Source organism: Syngnathoides biaculeatus, chromosome 2 (assembly GCF_019802595.1).
Source record: "Syngnathoides biaculeatus isolate LvHL_M chromosome 2, ASM1980259v1, whole genome shotgun sequence".
NCBI classification, from domain to species: domain Eukaryota; kingdom Metazoa; phylum Chordata; class Actinopteri; order Syngnathiformes; family Syngnathidae; genus Syngnathoides; species Syngnathoides biaculeatus.
Window position 1 is genome coordinate 23,909,804 of NC_084641.1, and position 21,068 is coordinate 23,930,871.

A 21,068-nucleotide genomic window follows, 5' to 3' on the forward strand; every position below is an offset into this window, starting at 1 on the left:
GATAACTCCTTGTTCCTTCGTGTTAGCCAAAATGCCGGCTCGTTGCATTGCTGGATATTGCTCGAACACTCGGGAGGATGGATTTACCCTTCATACTTTTCCAAAAGAGCGAGAGAGAGCTTCGTGGGTTCCAAATGACAGGTAAAAAAAAAGTTGGGGGCCGTAATCTGTAAATCAGGGGTCCTAAATGTGTCGATGTGCGCATCAGAAGGTTTCCGTGCAGCAGCCGCTGAAGGACGGCCTCGCGGGCCTTGTGAATCGCCACCGGCCTTTTTCAACAAGGATGAGCCGGCCACTGGCCTTGTTGGCCGCGGTGGCTCGTCGCGGCGCTGGGCCGCGGTGGCTCATCTCCGCCACGGAAGTGGATCGGACGGGGAGGCGATTTGGCCGCGGCATCGTCACTCGCCGGCGGCGTTGTTTTTATCACCGGGCAGGGAGGTGGTTTGGCCGTGATCCTCATATCATCTAAATATGGCTCGAAACTTCACTCGGTTGTGAGATGTTCTCTTCTTCGAAAAGAGCTTCCGTGTCAGAAGGGGCGTGTTTGTCTCCCCCAGTAGGGTCACAGCATGTTTTCAATGGCAAATGTCTGGGGTGACGTCACGGACAGAAGATGCAGCCAATGTGGCGACCACTTGGATAGCGAATGACACTTCCTCAACTTTGCGCATGGATGATGTGCTCTCCACTCATTTATTTTTTCGTACAGACATTGAAGTGAATAATGCGATATGTATTTTTCATTTCAATATCTATTTTAGAATGTTTATAGGGATGACACTTGACCTTTAAGTGTTAAGAATGTGCATAGAAGTCACAAATAAGTAATGGGGCATATATATTTTTCATGGCAATGTATCTTGTAACGCAGATGATGCCTATTTGTCTTGGGTTTGGTTCAAAAGTCAGCCCTGAGGATTGTGTGCCTGTTAAGAAGCGGTGAGAGAGATAATTAACAGTCACATGTAGTATTCAGACTGAAGATCAACATGTACAACAGAGATGGAATTCAAGAGGGAGACAAAAATACCTCGGGGGCTATGGATCTGCAGGTGTTATTTCACCCTTGCAACAGATGACCTGCAGACATAGCGGCTGCGCGATAGAAAAATGGGTGAAAGTGTCTTCTGACAAGTGAGGGGACATAATATTGTAAACTGCATATATTTGCAGTGGAGGAAATTTAAAAACACAATAGGTGTGCCGCTCCAAACACGCAGCCAAAATCCTGCCTAGGTCAGCTGGACCAGCAGCTACACTACGGGAGAGATTCAGTACACCAAGCCGTCTGCTGCTGTGACCCGCAACCCTTCACCCCACCTTCCAATTTGAGGACTGTTTTAGACAAGAACCAGTAAAAACAGAATAAATCCAGTCGCAGGTACAGCAAATTGCTGCTCACTGTACTGACACGCCCACATTTTACCCCAGATGTCTTTGGAATGAAGGGCAAACAACAGTAAAAACGACCTTATGACTACAAATATTACAGGCACCGGATATTTTTTAATTCTCATTTTAGTTCTTTCTGAAGCCTCTCTGCAATGCAATTTGGCCCCATGTCAAAAAAAAATATATATTCCCCATGCGGTCAATACGTTCCTTGTCGGTGTTGTGCGATCTTCAATCTTTTGTGTCATTGTACTAGACCAAACCAAGCATTCCAATGATTTTGAATCATATACTATATATATATGTGATATGATAATATAGTATAGCTGAGCTGTGCAAATTTGTTGTGTGAGCTTCGCTGTAATCATGGATCATTGACTCATTGTATTCGAACAACATTCAAATAGGAATGCACGAGGTCAATAGGTCATGTGTCTTTTTTTAAGGGGGTCAAGGGTGTTCTTAAAAGACAAAACACACTTCAGACAGAGATGATCAAATGGTGGAGCAGTTGTGCTGCTTGCTGCATGTTAAATTTTTCAAGGACTAAAAATAGATTAATGTTAGGAATCAAGTCCACCCACAGTTTTAGAACCAGAGATGTGATCTTAAGCTCCAGCCTAAAAGGGGACTTCCCAGCAGGTTTCTCCTTTGTTTGGTGAAGGAAGTAATTTATTCTCCTCGATCCCAGGATCAAGGCAAATCTTAACTATCCACCAAAAAAAAAAAAAGTCAGTGAGCTTTACTGATTTAAGTATTTACCCTAAAGCAGAGCAACGTGAGCATTCCTGAAGCCAATTACTGGGTTGCAGCATGTGAGAAGGGATCAGGTGTCCACTTTTTCTGCTTCAAAAGCCCTCTCCCCGATTGGGGCATAACCTTGGCATACAGTTGAAAACCCTGACAGTCCCAGTCCCTCTGCAAGATAGGGGTGACTTGTTGCGAGGCACATTTTCCTCCTTGGTGTTATACTCACCCCGTGACAAAGGATCAAGAGGCAGGACACTAGGAAAAACTTGGTTCTTCTTCTGGCAACTGGCTTACGAATAGAATAAGTGTGTCCGTGTTGTTAAGGGCATCACACTTATATCTTATTTATTTCCTGGATTGTACACACACTGTTATTTGTTTTACTTTTTACACCAACAAATGGCCTTTTTTTTAACTCAGTGTGTAATCAACCATTCATTTGTTGGAACAGGAACAACGTTGGTTAATGAATTTATAAGCAAAATCATGCTGTTAAACTTTTAACAAGATCAGACAGCTGCTGTTTAACAGTTGAATGCTCGCCTGGGGCATTCTTTGCTCTTCTAGTGCCTCCATGTTTGGAAATAAGTGTACAAGTCCAAGACAGCCAGAGAGAGAGAGAGCAGACTTTGTACAAGCAATGCGGGAGAGTGCAGGATGCAGAAATGGCAATAACTGTGGGTCAGGGGAAATACTATTGGGTGGAAGGTACACACATTTGTCCAAGGTCAACCAGAGGCTGTGCAGGAGACAACCCAGACTTTAATCTGCATCATTTAGTTTTATGAGAACCAATGTGGTATCGCACACCTGCAAAGAGTGTCAGGTTTGATTTTACTGGTAGCACTGGTCTGTTTTATCAACAACTGTTGTTTTTATCATTGATAAGACACGCTTCTGAGAAAAACAACCTATGGATGTGCTTATTGACTATACGGACTGAGTGACTGCAGTTTATGAACTCACCTGAATCATCCTGTCTAGACTTCGGGCCTGCAGCGATCTGTCCCATTTTATAATCAGACATACTGACAAGAGGGCTGTGCCGTGGTTTATAAACATAAGATTTAACACGAGCAGATGTGCAGTGTGTGATCTCAATACAGAGAACGTGTTAACGACCTCAAACGACCGATTAAATGTCATTAAAGTGTAACCTAGCAATAATGCATGACTTGAATTAATTAAGTTGCCCTACTTATTATGATGAGATCCATTACAAAGCTACTTGTATTTGTAGCTTTAATAGATATTGGTGCCCTACGAATGACTGGTGACCCGTTCAGGTTGTAGTCCACCTTTCGTCTGAAGTTAGCTGGGATAGGCTCCAGTACTCTCGCGACCGCGACCCTTGTGAAAATAAGTGGCTTGGGAAATGTTTTGGTAGATGGATCGTTTGTTCTTAAATAAATTTCTGATCATAAACAATGGCTCCTACAGGAAAATCCCATGATACAGGGTCTGGAAATTGAAACTTCAGCTCATATGACTGTTTCTCTGCTACTGAGTGCTATTACTCACCTCTGATCAGCTAATTGGGAGTCTCATATTTACTGAAGCAAGTCATTACAGATGTTTGGCTTGAAAAGAGCCATTTAATGATCAATTGGCTCGGAGCTGAACACGGAATTAGGGCCGCTCACAATGAAGGACTTTTTGTACCAGAAATCACAGCATCTTGCTGCATTTATTGCAAAACAGGCGTAATAACTGAATCAGCCAATGTCTCTCATTCAATGCACCAAACAAAGATTGGTTTGTATACATTTTTACAAGTCAAATTTTACAGGTTATGGTTAATCACGCCCATGTGTTTCCATCACTGGTGAGTTTGAAAGAACTGCTTTGATTTATTTTTTTCTAGACAGAGTTGTTTGAAGCAAAACACTACAGAAGGCTAGACATGAAGTTTTTTTTTTCTTGGTCCGCTGCTCACTCAAGCAAAATTGGACCTTGAAATGAAAATTCAGCTTTACACGACCTAACCAAAGGAACCCAAGAGCCTCCAAGAGACACTCTGAAAACAGAACCTTAAAACATCGACCTCACATCAGCGGACAGCTAAATTTTACCTATCCTCATTACCCTCAAACGGATCTTAATTTAAAGGTGTGCTCACACCTCCAAAGACATCTGTTAAACAGGAGTTGATGCACACATACAAGAAAGAGGCAGCAGCACCCTTCCCTTTCTTTGAACATAGATGTGAGGAGTTTGCTTCCTTCCCTAATAAGATATAATTATAGGTATGAGAACCTAGTGTGCTTGTGTGAAAACACACTGAGGATGGGTGGCTAAGCAGCAAAGAAGCACAGAAAAGTTGCTGAACATCACTGTGAACATCACTGTGAACGTGCTTACAGACAAGCAGGAACAAAGTATTTTGACCTTCCAGCAGGAAAGAAATCAGACAAGCTTTCATCAGTGATCCAGACATCATTACTCAGCGGCTGATTCTTAAAGACTGAGGAATAACATCTCAAAGGTTGAACTCTCCTGAAGATTTACTAATTGTAAATCGACCCCGTGACAGGACTTTTTTTGAACAGCTGCTAAAAATCTAATCTAATACATCTCCAAATCTCCCAGTTTTTCAAATAATCAGGATATTCAACGGGATTATAGAGGGATATTGCCAAGGGATACTCAGCTGCATGACAACTTCAGAGCCAGGGCTTGTTGTGACATATAAAACACTTGCCATCCCGCCAGTGCTGCAGCTCTGATACGACATCCAAAGATGGAATACTGGCAGGATGACTTCATCATGACTTTTGCGTTAGTGAAATTAACTGTATCTACAGTGCTACCAGAAAGTAGTCACACCGCTTCTCGTCTTCCACATCTTGTCATAGTACAAACTCAATCTAAAACGGATTTGAGTATAGTTTTCTTTAGAAAAAAAAACTACAAACTTCTTTAAAAAAATAACTACATAAAATATTCCATATTCACACCCTTTGCTGTGACACTCAAACGTAACCTCACATGATTCTGATTTGCACTCATCATCCTTGAGATTCGTCTACAACCTCAATGGAGTCTACCTGTGGTAAAATCAGATTGAACATCATTTGAAATGGCACAGACATGTCTTTATAAGTTCTCAGAGTAGACTGTGCATATCGGAGCAAAAACCAAGCAATGAAGTAATTCGTATTCGCATTCGGATTCACATCTATCGAACTGGACAGACTTTCTATGCTATCACCCCACATGAAACTCCCAAAACATGTCTGGTGGGTAGGTAACATAAGGTATTGTCTGCATATTTCGAAGACCAGATTGTGTGAAGGCACAAATCTGGGAAAGGATACAATTATTCAGAAATGGAAGAAGTTGGGAACTACCAGGACCATTCATAGATCCGGCCGTCTGACCAAGCTGAGTAACCGGGGAATAACGGCTTTGTCAGAGAGGTGAACAAGAACCCTATGTTCACAAAAGCGGAGCTCCAGTGTTCCCTTGCAGGATAGTAGAACCATCCAGAAGGTCAACGATTGCTAACATACTGCACCCATCAGGCCTTTATGGCCCAGCCAGAGTCTGGACTTGAATCCAACTGAACACCCTTAGAAAGACCTAAAAATGTCTTTCTACCGACACTGCCCATCAAACCTCAATGATTGTGAGATGATCTGCAGAAAAAAATGGGAATAAAGTCCCCATAACAGGTGTGCCAACCTCGCCGAGACATCCCCGAGAAGACCTGAAGCAGTGATTGCTGCCAAAGGCGCTTCAAAAAATATAAAATATAACTTATAAAATAAGTTAAGGGTGTGATAATATATTTACCCATTATTTTTAAATGTTCAAATTCTTAATACATTTGCACAACTGTCTGAAAATGTGTTTTTTACTGTGTCATTATGGGATATTTTATCCATAGGAGGAATGAGCTTCAGGAAGTGGGGTTGTGTGCGGTGAAGGGTCGATTCCAGGGACTGATTAGCCCCGTTACTCTGGCCGTTGGATTGAAGGATGGTAACCTGAAGAAAGGATAGCTGCTGCACTCACAGCTTTGCAGAACTCCTTCAAAACTAGAGAGGAGAAGTGATGACTTCAGTCCGAAAAGATGTCGAAGTTTGGAATTTGAAGACATGATTGACGAGGAGGTTACCGATTTCACAGGCAGAGGGTTATTTGGGGAGGGGTATGTAATGGACATATTTAGAGAATCAATGATTCTGCCAATATGATGGTGTTACCTTCAGAGGGAGGTAGGCCAATATTGAAGTCCAAGGCAATGTCGGACCAAGCGCGGCTTGGGATAGGTAAGGGGTGCAATAGGACAGCTGGGGGCAATTGAGAAATCTTCCATCAGGCAGTATTAGAGAGGGCTTAGACGAATTTCCAGGTGTCCTTTAACAGTCTGGACCACCAGAAGTGTTGATGCATGAATTGGATAGTGGGTGTGATACCAGGGTGAAAGGTGAGTTTGGAATTATGGGCCCACTGAAGCATGTCAGATCATGCCGAGTCGGGTATGAAGTGCCAGTCTAGAGGTCTGGTCTTAGGATCCAGTTGGAAGGAGAGGCTAAAATTCCTTTTTCACAGATGCATGTAGAGTATTATATGTGCGAAAAACTGTTGCTTTATGTCTAAATATGAATGACCTTGGACTGCTTTTTAAAACAGTTACCTATAATTTCTATACAGACCCCAGGCTTACTAAAATAAATGATATGTGGCTCAACAGCATGATGTAAGGATGAGTTCCAAAGCTGCAACAGTGTTGAGAACCCTGAGCGAGTTATTTATGACGTAAATGAAAAAATAGCCATGAACTAACAGCTCTACCCTAAGGTCAACAGCTGTGCCAGAGTATCTGACAGTCAATTTCAACTCCTGGGTGTCCTTATGTCCACCCCTTGGATCCAATGCAAAGTCCTCCTCTTGTTAGGGGAATAGAGGACCTCTTGGTCTTGGCAGAACCTATCACTCTTAGAGCTGCTGGCCCACACAAATCACACAGGGTGTAGGGAAACAAACATTTAACTAGCCGTTTTAAAGTCGATGCCTTTACCGTCAAAACCAACACTATTAGTTTTGATCAGTCAATCACATCGCTTTTCAATGAATGGCATAAAAAGAAATCAGCAGAATACAACAAAGCGACCTGAAGGTGTCAAATAATACAGTTGACACATTTACAAGAAAGAAGAAAAACAACTGCTGTTCCCACAACTTGATCCTCTATTGTGTTGTGGCACAAGCCCTGTTCCTCACTAGAGACTTTCTATCAAGGTAAACCTTCTCAAGTGACAACATAAGTTGACTCATACTCGTCCACAGAAGTTCATCTACAAAACTATAGAAGATGACACCTTTGGTTAGCAGCACCAAAGCTGCAAGTGCGTTGACCAATACTACTGTTTTTATTGTATACTGCATTACTAGTACAAAAATGCACTTTTCCAAGACTGGAACAGCATTATATTTGTGCATTTTACTATTCCAGCTACATAGCAGCACAATGCGAACAAGGGCTGACATCAGCGGCTGTCTCCTGCAGAACTGACAGCGGTTTACAACAACAACCCAAGGCGAAGGTTAAGTTAAAAAAAAAAAAAAAGTGATTACCTCACACAAAACACACTGAGTCATGAACACCCCAAAACAATTACAAATTTCATCCTGCCACATTTTTACAGACTATAGTATTTTTTTGATCACAGTAATAAAAGTCCTGCCACTCAGGAGAAACACGCTACCGCAAGAGGTCAGACAAACATGACTCATAAAGTATATACAGTAAATTTCACAATACATATGATCCCCTGTGGGGGACTGTGGAGAAATTGAGGAGGCGGCGCAACTGAGTCACACCCCACAGCAGTTAAGGATTGGTGACTTCGTAAATGGGAAGCAAAGAAAGAGGAGTAAGTGCGTAAACAAACTGGCTTCTCTCAAGTCACCAAGCCACTTTCATATTGAGGACTGAGGTACAATCACTCCATTGCCCAAAAAATGTCTCTATCCATTCATGTTCTGAGCCGCTTATCCTTACAGTGATGGAGCCTATCCCAACTGTCAACGGGCAGGAGGCAGGCTACACCCTGAACTGGTTGCCAGCCATTCGCAGGGCACATTGAGACAAACAGACGCACTCACAATCACACCTCGGGGAAATTTAGAGTGTCCAATTAATGTTGGAACCGGAGTGCCCGGAAAAAAACCACGCAGGCACGGGGAGAACATGCATACTCCACACAGGCGGGTGCAGGATTGAACCCAGGACCTCAGAACTGTGAGGCCAACGCTTTCCAGCTGAGTCACCATGTCACCAAAATGTATCTAACAAATTAAAAATATAACGTATATAATTATTTACATAAGCTTAACTCTTTAGATTGTCATAATGTAGAATTCAATGTTTTATTGTTATATTTAAGAATGATGACTAGTTTGGCTCACATAAATGTACACAAACCACTTGATTTATCCAATTATATGTTTGCAATAAAGCAGTATTGCCACAACCGCTTCCCTTTGTGATTAATGCATTTGCATTGTTCTCAAATATAACATACTTGTTCAGTGTTCATTTCAGTGCTTATAAATGGTAGGTACTGTATATTGGTTACACAAATCAAGTAGTTGTAGGCTTAACCCCTTTTGAAAAAAAACTTAAACTTAACCTAACTTAATTTCCCTATTAAACATTTTGCAATTTAACTCTGATATCATAGCTGATCTAGATGAAACCTCAGAGGATGAATTATCAACGGGTATCTGTGCATCTATAACTGTGAGTCTAGATTTATGAGACTTTTTCATTTTGCTTTGAAGATATGTCGTCATAATTATGAATACACAACGTTGTGCAGAATACTGGGCGAGGGGTTCGCACGGCTAGCGCTCAGTTGTGGCGTTCAGTCAACTCGAATGTCAACTTTGGAGCGTCTTGTGTGGGTGTTGTCCTCGTCCTTGGGTGGGGTTTCAGGTTCAGGTTCTCCAAATTCATGCAAGAAAGCTCAATTGAAGACGAAATTATGTTGATGTGTAAATGGTTATTTCACTAAGCCCTTTGATTGACCAGCAGCTAACTAGTCCAGAGTGTACATGACCTGGCGAGAATGTCAGCTAGAATAAGTTCCATCTTCCTGTGGCCCTAACAGGAACAAGAAAACATGGATGATTGTGTGGATAAAATCTTAGCGGCAGGGACATTGCCGATCAAATTGGTAATCTTCACTAACAGAGAGGGAAACAAAAGAACATGTTTGAGAGGTCTGGGCCGAGGCCCTTTAGTCTAAAACTACGGCATTTATTTCTCTGCTTTACTAACTGGGTGAGCTTCAGCCTTAAGACTTGCAAGGTGTCGGGCCGACTCCCGAGGTCTGACTTCATGAAGGAGACACTTTGCCAAGTCATCGGGTTTCATTGGATTTATTTGGAATAACACAAAGTGAGCAGGGATAAAACGTGAAATCCTCCTCTCAGCTTCCTACTGATAGCAATCTGCGAGAGCTTGAGGAGTTTGAACATGATCAGAATGCTCAGTGGCCATCATTTCCAGAAGCCCACAAAAGAGTTGTGATTTTAATCTTGTTAAACGCTTCAGCACTAACAGGATTCACATTCCAGTCTTATCCATGGCTGCATTTTCTTTCTAATATTACAATACTACACTCGTATACAAAAATAAAAGATCAAATGCAACACAGATTGGAAACGAAATATCAATACAGGAACTATATAGAGCAAAGTGTCTACCACAATATTAACCAAAGATAAGGAGCAAGTTGTTCATTTTCAATTATTTTCAGGGACAAATTGCAAACATCCCAGCAATGCCTCTATTGATTTTAGATCTTATCAAACACGAGATGGCAGGGGTGAATTTAGATAAAGTGTCTCAAATTTTAACAGACTTTTTAAAACGTTGCGTATTTTCGCATAAAGGCAGGGGAACAACCCGGTTGATTTAGAGTTATCCATAAGTGTACCTACTAAATGTACAGTTTTTTTTTCATTACTCTGTATTGGGGTGGGCGGCACGGTGGCGCAGCTGGTAAAGCTTTGGCCTTACAGTTCTGAGGACCCATGTTCGATCCCGGCCCCTCCTGTGTGGACTTTGCGTGTTCTCCCCGTGCCTGCGTGGGTTTTCTCCGGGCACTCCGGTTTCCTCCCACATCCCAAAAACATGCAACATTAATTGGACACTCGAAATTGCCCCTAGGTGTGATTGTGAGTGCAGCTGTTTGTCTCTATGTGCGCTGCGATTGGCTGGCAACTATTTCAGGGTGTACCCCGCCTCCTGCTCGTTGACAGCTGGGGTAGGCTCCAACACTCCCAGTGACCCAAGTGAGGCTAAGCGGCAAAGAAAATGGATGGATGGGATGTATTCTAGTTCCTTTGTATGCACAATTGATAATTACAATAATAATGAGAATAATAATCATTTGTAAAGAGGTTTTCTTGAAATGTATCATAACACTTGTCTTGTAATGTTACCTTAGTTGTGCACAGACATAAAGCAAGACATGAAGACAAAGAAATGGTGTAAAACAACATTTTTGGACTCTGGACAGGTAGATAAAAAGCGAGGCAGTGGTTTGCAAAAAAAATGACATAAAATAACCGCTTATTTGACTCAGCATTTCGTCCATAAAGCAGGACATTCAAACTACATACAGGAAAGCCTGAATAAACTTTGCCTCAGGGGAAGTAGGGCCCTCTTGGCACGGAGACAACGGCAAACTTTATTTCCCCTACAGGAAGATGACTCAGCACAGGTCAAAGGTTTCAAAGAGTCACGGGCAGATGCACCTGAACAATAGATGACCACAGACGTTTCCGTCTGGATGACCTTCTTTGTTAATGAAGATGAAAGTGGCTCACGCTCGTGATCAGATCCGTAAATAATACTTGAATTGGCAAAGACACGTTGACTTGTTGATATTTGATCCTCGCCAAGTTCATCTGTTATCTGGAATTTAATCATTCTAATATTTTCAGCAACTAGTTTTTTGTTGTGGAAATGTTCAATTGTAAATGATTAATTTTACGAGTTGGAAACAGCCAGTCCAGGGTGCAACTGATACAGGCAATGGACCTTTTCGACTGGCGATCTTAAGCTCCACCCTCTTAGCAACAGTTGCCATGTCCCACAAGCTTCCAAAACGGTGACTGAACAGAACAGGTTTGAAGTCGATTCTCTTTCGCGTATTCCAGATAATATTGGGGTATGTTTTTTGCCGAATGCGTCAGACTTGTTCAAGAGAGTTCTACAGAGAGGTCTCAACTATTTCACGCAGGGATACGTACACGGAATTAAGATTTTGGACAGTGCAGGACGCAACGTTAGCTTTACAGCGAAATGTGATCAATGCAGAAAAGTTTGACGCCTCGCAAACTTCATATTGAAATCCAACAGGATAAAATAGTGGAATCGTACTGCGCATGTAACGCAGGGTAAGTACTTTTTACTTGGAAAGATCACGAGTAATATCATTGTAGTCTTTAGAAGTGAGTTAGGTTCGATTGCATTTCGAGTGCATTTAAATAATGCCGATTAACTCAGTCAGTACCGTAGTAACCAGATGAAAAAGTTTGACTTGGCTCGTAAAGGAACCCAGTGCTCTGTCTTAAAAGTCTGATGTGATACAAATAGGCAAACAGACATTTCTCCTCCATGACATCGCGCATTTACCTCTCAATAACCCGACTCTTCGGCATAAACATTACACACTTCATTCGGCAAGTCAGTGATACACTAACAAAGTGAAAGTTTTTCTCCCGTGATGTATAAAGCACTGATAACGATTCAATTAAACTCAGAGAAGATACTTCTCCCTCACCTACCCTCGAACATACAGCCTTGCGTTTGTTGATATTGTTCACATTTAGTTGTACATGCAGTCTTCCGCAAGCCTTAATCCATTGTAGACACTTCGTGTTTTAGGCATTGTAAAATGAGTCAACCGAGCCCTTTGTAACCAGGATATCAGAATTGCACGTTCCCCAAGGGCATCTGAGGACCATTTTCTTCGTAACATTAAGTTTTCCAAGCGCACACTACTGACAACCAGTATTGCTTGTGGGACAACATGGCGTCAGGGCGTGTCAAGCCAGGGGTTAAGACAACGCGGCTATCTGATTGGCTATTATTGTATGAGTGATTGATAGGTCGGAAAGGTCCATTGTACATTTTAAATTAAGTAGACTCCGAACCAGTCCCAAGAAGATCGAATGGTCATTCCAAATAAAGGGAAAAGAAGGTGGGTGATTGGGAATAGCTTGAACTTCAAACAAAACATTGGTCGTGAATTGAAAAAGACATCTCACTCTGATGAGGTTGCTCATACCTCTCAATTAATACGTTGTTTCTTTACTCTGTGACATTTTGCTACAGCATTTCAATGTGAAGTAGTATCTCGAGCTCTGGTGCTAGTCACTATGCCCTCACTGATACTGACATTTATCCAGCGCCCATCCCTAATTTACCATACAATAATTTAAGTATGGTGGGGTGGTTGATGTACTGGAAAAACTGCAGGTAAAACCAATTAAAACGAGACATTTGCCAACAACAACTGTAAATGTGTCTGGAGGGGGGAATGTACAAAGTGTGGGGGGATGTTGTTATGTCTAGTAGGACAGCAGCTCAGATTAAAGAGGAATCTTTGGGAAACTGCAGCCTGGAGAAGGTGCAAAACACATGAGAACTGAAAGGAGAAGCAAGTGTTCACCTGTATTGTCTTTTTGTATTAAGCGTTATTGGCGATAAGCTGTGGAAATCCACTTACTGGAATACTTGTGTGGATTTTAATTTATGACGCTCCGATAAAGGTCTAGCAAGCAAGACATGTGGTCGAGTTGATTTACAAGTAGGGACTTGTACAGTAGTTGAGGAAGCCTTCACTGACACCAGGGTGGAATTCAATGCAAGTAGTAAAATCAAAAAGACACAAAGAGTAGTGACATTCTTTTGGAAAACCTTCAACAAAAAACTGCTCCATTTTACTGAAAAGGGCAGAGACTGTAATCAGAAAAGTAGTGTATGGGGCCAGGGACCGAGTAAGACCATGCAGCAGCACTGCCAAAGTGGCTTCACGTATAAGCCATTACAAAAGACTGGCACCGTTAAAGCAGCATTACACTCAACTTAGCATTTCAATGGGTCTTTTGCAGGTGCATGTATGGAAAAAGCCTGGTGGTCTCTTGTGGGAAGCTAAAACTTGGGCTTGAGTCAGGTGGAATACTCACTCCTGTTGAGTCAGAGCAAATTCCAAATGATAGGGCAAGATTTTATAACCCAAACACATGCTGGACACCAAGATGTGAGTTGCCGCATGCAAACAATTCGTGACCATTAGCTAGTTTGATTCCACTTTATTGTTGCGGGTGTCCTCAAGTCATCTGCGACCCACCTATGAACTCTGAATTGTTGGATACAGTGCACCTGTACCTTCATACCAGAGGAATGAGAATGATCGATAGTGTACAATACAAATAGTCAATGCTTATGTTAAAGCAATGGATTGGAAGAAATTGTGTGCCCACGGTTTTGATGATTACTATAGGAAATTCACACCCATCCATCCATTTTCTGAGCCACTTATCCTCACGAGGGTCACGAGAGTCCCAGCAGTCCTCAGGTAGAAGGTAGGTTACAACCTGAAATGGTTCCCAGCCAATCGCAGGGCACATGGAGATGGACAACAGTCGCACTCACAATCACACCTTGAGGCAATTTAGAGTCTCCAATTAATGCATGTCTTTGGGAGTGCCTGGAAAAGAACATGTAAACTCTACAGAGCCATGGCCAGGATTTGAACTCCGGTCTTCAGAACTGTGGGGCCAATGCTCTACTGATGTGCCACTGTGCCACACGGGAAATGAACATTCAATGCTAATTTCTCTGGAATAGAACCATAATATCTAAATGATCAAAGATTCTACTTTTCTAAAGTTTCTAAATGAGTATAACACCAAGGAGGAAAATCTACCTCACAACAAGACACCCCTACCCTGCCAATTGTGAAGCGACTCTCTGGCAAGCACAGCACGCCGTAAAATGTTACAAGTCTAACGCACTCCTCTCAACGCTGTGGTGTCATGGGCTAGTCAGCCAATCAGTGTATTTCTTTCGACATTCACACATGGTCACATGGTCACATTGGTTCCAAGTCCAATCGGGTGTGTTGACTATACAATCAAATGAGGAAGTGAAGCCCCGTACCAGCCAGGGTAAACAACTTAAGCCCATTGGTTCAGTCTTGTAAGCAGAGACAATACCGTGACACCATCAAGGCACTTTTAATTTTACAATATCATGAATATGTTGACATCTCTTAATACGACAATAGCTTTTTTTCATATGTTTGCACAATCGAGGCTCTTGGATGTTTTGCTAGCTTACCCATGAATATTTTTTAGTTGTCCATGGCAATCAGGAATTGGCAAAGTCTGAGCCAAAGTCTCAAGTGTAAAGTTTCAACCAGGTCCCAAATCACTAGGGTAAGAATCAAGAGAGTAAAAATGGATTACTAGAAAAATCACTACTGGCAAAAAGTCACTGCTTGACGCCACAGCTTCATTTCATCGTTCAACACGGCTCGGATTTGATTGGCCAATACATCTACGGCTTTAGGCTGATGGTCGGCTACTCATGAAAACTAGCTACAGAACACCACCAAATGGGAGGGCCTACGCGGGCTCTCCAAATACCAAATCTTAGTCATGTCAAGCCTTTTATAAATTTTAACCATGCGAGTACCGAGTTCTAAAATTGGTGACTTGATTCTGACATAAGTGAAGGCAAGTGACTCGAGCCTCTCACCTCTGGTAATATGAATGTTACATTTGTAACAGCACAACTAATTTTAAACACATTGACCATGTTGGCATGGCATTGAATTCATATTTACAGAACAGGATTCAAACAGACTATAGCGTCACTCTGCGAGCATGCACAGTACATAGGAAAAGGCCCTCTGAGGTCTGAATAGAAAGAGTGGGACTGTAGTTACAATGAGACGCACCGGCGAGTATGCGCACACATGTCAGCACATGCACGGTGCCGCTCCAGAACCAGCTGAGCGCCAGCTCTATGTGGACTGTGCGGCTTTGTCCTGTAAGGATGTAGTTGCAAGCAGAAAAAGTCAAGCTCGAGTGTCAGACAGAAAGTACCAATCTTTATTTCAAAGGAACATCTAATTTTCATTCCAAAAATAATGGAATGCAAGGAGAAATTGAGCTTTTTTGGGAAATCATTGCTGAGCTTCGACAATTTCATATTGGCTAAAAATTCAATGTGAGGACCTCTGATGAAACGTCAAAACCGCATCTCCGACCTCCGCACAAGACCGAGTCACACTTCCATGGAGACGACAAACACCCGCATGTGCCAGTCTGCTTGAGGAGTGGCGATCCGCTTCAGTGCGGCCTTATGCCACCAGCCAAGATGGCTTCTCTCCTGTGGCTATAACTCAACAATGCAATGTTTACTGAAGCAAGTCTTCAAGCAATTATGTGAACTGGTCAGGTGGTGGGAGGGGGGGGGGGTGCTCCCTTCTGTTCAAACGATGGAGTGCAGTTGGTGTTTGCACTGCTGCGCTCGCAATCCCCGTCGGCTCTGAATGGGAATAAACTTGCAGGTAATCTGAATCCAGAGAGAAGGGCGAGCATCCCCCACCCCACCCACCCGCTTCGTCAATGCGTTCGATATTGCAGACCAAATAAATCAAGAGATTAAGTTGTCACACTGAAATAGTTTTACGTGGATGGGGTGGTTGGGTGACACAGCGGAGAAAGAATTATTTACACCAATGACACACTTGCAAGATACAGTTACACTGCCAAAGGAATTTAAGCCACCGCCACCCCCCACCCCCTAACCTAGTGCCGCCGCCCCACCATGAAGTCAGGGGACCCCAGTGCCACTCTCAACTTGGAGACGACACAAAACCAAACGTGTCGGGAAGCACGTTCGTAGGGATTATCGACAATATTGCCACATTCAAGCCGAAACAAGTCAACCTATATTCAACTTGTAAAATTCAAGAGAAAAGTTTGCAAGCTGCTGCTGGAACCCAGCAGGACACTGGTACTCATTTGTGATGCGAGCCCTCGCCCATTGAACGTTTGCACTCCCTTTAATTTTTTTTTTTTTTGGTGTGCTGATGTCCATGACCCCAACATTCCAGCGGTGTGGGAGGAGGGCCCGCGGCAACACCAGCAGTGCTTGTGCTTAATTGTTTCACGGAAGACGGAAGCCTGCTGCTTTAGTTCAAAGCCATCACGGAGGAAGCGCACGCTCATGGTTCCGGATCATTCAATTATGTTTTGGTATTTGGACCCGGTGCTCAATCAAGGGTGCGGTTCAAGTGCAGAGACCTTTACTACCTGATGCCTTCCACTCCCAGGCTCAGTACTACAGAAAAAAAAAACAACATCTTCTAAATCCGTCAGGTGGAAGAGCTATGCCTGCTGGACGCCACAGCTACATCTCATCATTCAACACGCCTCGGATCAAATCAGCGCCGGAGGTCGATATCTCGGCCACAGCAGGCCCGGGACAGCAAAAGAGATATCTACTCCCTGCAACCAAGCCTCACAGAACTAACAGCTCATATATAGTGGGACTAGTCTCAAGAAATAGTCCTTGAGGTCTGTACGGCTACGTGATGACTGTTGGATGCATCCAGCCCTCACATCAAAATTCTGTGATGAATATGAAACGTAACCACTCCCTTGCACAGTCTTGGATAATGCAAATCAACTGCATGGGTTTAAAGTCTCTTTTTAAACTCAAGGGGCTAACGGTGCTTGTGTGCTTGATGGGTGAGGCAGAGACAAGAAGGCCATGCAGGTCTGACTATGAATAGCTTATTTCTGGGGACAAACTTAGAGGAGCTCCAGAACGCCACTTGGTCACTTTTAAAAAGGCATCCTTACATGCCGCAATGGAATGTCGAATCGGAATCAAACTTGCACGTGAGCAGAACCATTCACCAAACCTGGATAGTGATATCAGTTCATTGCCTTTAAAAATATTATACATACAGTGTCAATGTTTTCCTGAATTGTCATCAGGCATTGAGCAAATAAAATGTTTTTTTTTTTAATCTGAATTGACCTAAAACAGTAAAAGTTAAGTCTGATTTAATGTCATTTTTTTTTTTAAAAAAAGCACATAATCTCTCTTTTTATACAGGTATGGCTACGACTGTAAAAGTTCATTATATTGCTTTTCCTTGGTCTTTCGGGAGGTGAGGCTTGGGGGGTGGCAAGGGGGGTTGCACAGGAGAGTTTACTTACAGTGACCAGCTGGCATGAGAGTAACAAAGCTAGAACTCCACACATCCGAGATCCCATTTTCCTCCGACCCCGCACAGGCTCCAACTGCTGGGGATAGGGGGCAACAAAAGGTCCTTCTCTCCTCCCGCCCGCCGAACTGGGACCGTCTTCCCGGGACGAAATCACACTTCTCTTCTGCGTGCCGTGACCCGCCTGGACTGCATCAACAGATGGGGGCGGGGGGGGGGAATAAAGAGGAGTGGAGATCCGGGCTCCGAACCTGCGCGCTTGACTGTGCGCTTCAATTCTGAACTGGCTGAATGCACTCTTTGCAAGTCACAGGGAAGTCCAGAGTGGGACGGAACGGCTCACTGGGAAAGTAAAAGCCGGAATGGAATCCAGGGAGCCAGTGGCGAAACCGACGATTAGGAGAGACGCCGCCTCCAATCGCGAACTCGTCTTTGCTCGAACTTTGCAACCGGAAAGGAGTCCCCGGGCCAACGCCAGTCCGTCACTCACATTATGAGACAAAAAAAAAAAAAAAAAAAGGTGCATTGCTATCAAAGTTTGCTTTCTTGAACCATTACATAGCTCAATTTGTGCCGGACGAGTTAGCATAGCAGCTAGCACGGATCGAAGGTCCTCTGCAGCAGGTTTGTGCAACCTGCAACCTGGAAGCCATTCTTGTAAAAGTCGCCTTACAAAAAAATAACCTTGGTAGTCGTCGCCTTCTAGAACATTGCTTGAATAAAAGGCTTCAAGTGCATGCATTGAATTCCCTTTATCAAAACCAAGTTTCATACTTTAAATCTATTGTGAATAAAAGCATCCTGGAGGAAGTCTTTTTTACTCAAATGTATGAAAACCCCTTCTGTTAATATTGCCCGCGTTGTGTGTAACATACTGGTTATTAACAACAAAGATTTCACCTCGAGTAGTAGGCCTCGTTTTGTCTGTCATCTGCAGCTGGAGATGTGTGGGCAACAATCAGCTCCAGGTGTTGACATCTTAAATCCCATCCATTTTTAATGTGTCAGTGGAAAAATAGTTGGACATGATAACATTCCACATTCCGAAAACATGCAACATTAATTGGGCACTCTAAATTGCCCCAAGGTGTGATTGTGAGTGCGGTTGTTTGTCTCAATGTGGCCTGCGATTGGCTGGCAACCAGTCCAGGGTGTGCCCCGCCTCCTGCCCGTCGACGGCTGGTATAGGCTGCAGCACTCCCCGCCATCCTCGTGAGGATAAGCGGTGAAGAAAATGGATGGATGGAACTCTACAACTCGGGTGTCAAACTCATTTTTGTCACGGGCCACACTGTAGCTACGATTTCCGTCAGAGGGCCCTTATGACTGCGAAACCATAAAAAAAACTTTCGTCTCATATTACACACTAGATTTGGAATCAAATATCAAGGTTAATGGGTTTTTCAACCATTGTCCATGTTTGGTACCACAAAAATGCTTATAATATCTCAGTGTTATCATTTATGATAATGACAATTTGAAATTTCGGTACAGATTATCACAAGTATCCCGGAAGTTGACAAATGATTTTCCTCCGCGGGCCACATAAAGTCGTTGCGGTGGGCCAGATCTGGCCCCTGGGCCTTGAGTTTGCCACCTGTCCTCTACAGTGTCTAAATTACAGTTGGCGATCTGGGCCCCACCCATTACTGATAACACAGCAACGAGATATACAGTGGGAGGTGAACCCTTTGGTATTTTCTTTTTTTTTATCCATCCATCCATTTTCTTCACCGCTTATCCTCTCGAGGGTCGCGGGGAGTGCTGGAGCCTATCCCAGCTGTCGACGGGCAGGGGGTGGGGTACACCCTGAACTGGTTGCCAGCCAATCATAGGGCACATGGAGACAGACAACAATTGCACTCACAATCACACCTAGGGGCAATTTAGAGTGGCCAATTGTTTTTGTGATGTAGGAGGAAACCATAGTGCCCGGAGAAAACCCACACAAGTACTGGGAGAACATGCAAACTGCATTGAACCTGGGACCTCAGAACTGTGAGGCCAACGCTTTACGCCTTGCTCCACTGTCCCCACCTGGTTATGTTTTCATTTTTTTCTTTGAAAATACAATTTTAACACTCACATGCTTGTGACGAAAAAGTGAAGCCTTGAATTTGATAACTGGTTGACCCTCGTTTGGCAGCAATAACCTGAACCAAACATTTTCTCTAGTTGCAGATCTGAATTGCATAACGATCATGATGAATTTTGGATGCCTCTCCAAAAATGATTGGAAATAATGGTGCCTTAACTGTCATCCAAATTTGGAATGAACTATAGTCCATTATCATTTTTCCCCATGGAACTTATTCCCAACTATTTGCTGACAGACTGAATTTTATAAATACTGTACTTCATAAATAGGCGGGACGGTGGGGTGACTGGTTAGAGCGTTAGCCTCACAGTTCTGAGGACCGGGATTCAAATTCTGTATGGAGTTTGCATGTTCTCCCCGTGTCTGCGTGGGTTTTCTCCGGGTTCTCCAGTTTCCTCCCACATCCCCAAAACGTGCATTAATTGGAGACTGTAAATTGCCCCTAGGTGTGATTTTGAATGGGACTGGTTGTTCATATGTGCCCTGCGATTGGCTGGCAACCAGTTCAGGGTGTAACCTCCATCAGGCCAGATGACAGCTGGGATAGGCTCCAGCACTCCTGCAACCCCAGTGAGGATAAGCTCCTCCTGTCATGTCTGGAAAATAGTGTGGTTTTGAATTTTGTATTGTGTATTCATCACTTTCATGGCATTTATATTAACCATTTCCACAATTGCAACTGAAACAATGCAAATGTTCACATTTATTATGAGAAATTAATAACTGCTAGAGTCACTGATGGTGTAGTGGTACACGCGCCTGTCTTTAGTGCGGGGAACGTGGGATCGATTTCCGCTCATTGATGGCGTCGATATCTGCCCTGTGACTGACTGGCGACCAGTTCAGGATGTAGTCTGCCTTTCGCCTGAAGCTAGCTGGGATAGGCTCCAGCTTTCCCACAACCCTTGTGAGGATAAGCGGCTTGGATAATGACAATAATAATAATAATTGCTACTTTGTGGTTCAGATGTGGAATCCTGTGTGGGTGTGTTTTAGTTAATATCTCAAAACACAATTTTCAGGGCCACACTGAGGGTACTTTTAACCACACAATAGGAGCACGTATAGGGTTAAAAAGAAGTGTGTTGGGGGGGCACTTATGCTAAAAAGTATGTGGAGGTCGGGACACCACGTGGGTACCCCCACCCCCTTCTAGTTTCGCTGCTTCAGTGTGCATTTCCATTGCAACTACTGTATCATGGTATAATTACGGTTTGAAATTTAAAAATATTGTAATAATTTAATCAAGGGATGCTTCAGTTGCTGGTGACTTTTCACTATTCACAAGATCCTCCATGGGAATGACCTTCTTGCTTTCATTTTTATAATGTCTAGCACACAATATCCAATATGCATCATTTATCAAATCCCGCATGGCGAGATAGAATTTCTGATATTATGTGCCGCAAAAAACAATTCAGATTTTGCACACTGAAACAGGATTTGCAAATCCCAACACACGTCGAGGGTCTTACGATATGAACGCCCGCGCATCAAGCGTCCTCTAGTGGAGCAAAAAAAAAAAAAAAAAATATTGCACACACACTGCA

At 43.2% G+C, this 21,068-nt stretch overlaps 1 protein-coding gene across 8 annotated transcripts in view; it reads right to left on the minus strand.

Annotated features, from left to right (window-relative positions):
- hspg2 (heparan sulfate proteoglycan 2) overlaps window positions 1–18,361 on the minus strand; it is a 112,748-nt gene extending 94,387 nt beyond the window's left edge. For 7 of the 8 annotated variants that reach the window (XM_061842331.1, XM_061842284.1, XM_061842314.1 and 4 more), the window contains exon 1: window positions 17,413–18,321. In XM_061842331.1, coding sequence (XP_061698315.1) covers window positions 17,413–17,469 — 57 coding nt within the window. In that variant the 5' untranslated portion in view covers window positions 17,470–18,321. Of the gene's footprint in view, window positions 1–17,412 lie in introns of all 8 variants that reach the window. The other variant, XM_061842269.1, reaches the window with a different exon arrangement.
- Between the last annotated feature and the right edge of the window lie 2,707 nt (window positions 18,362–21,068).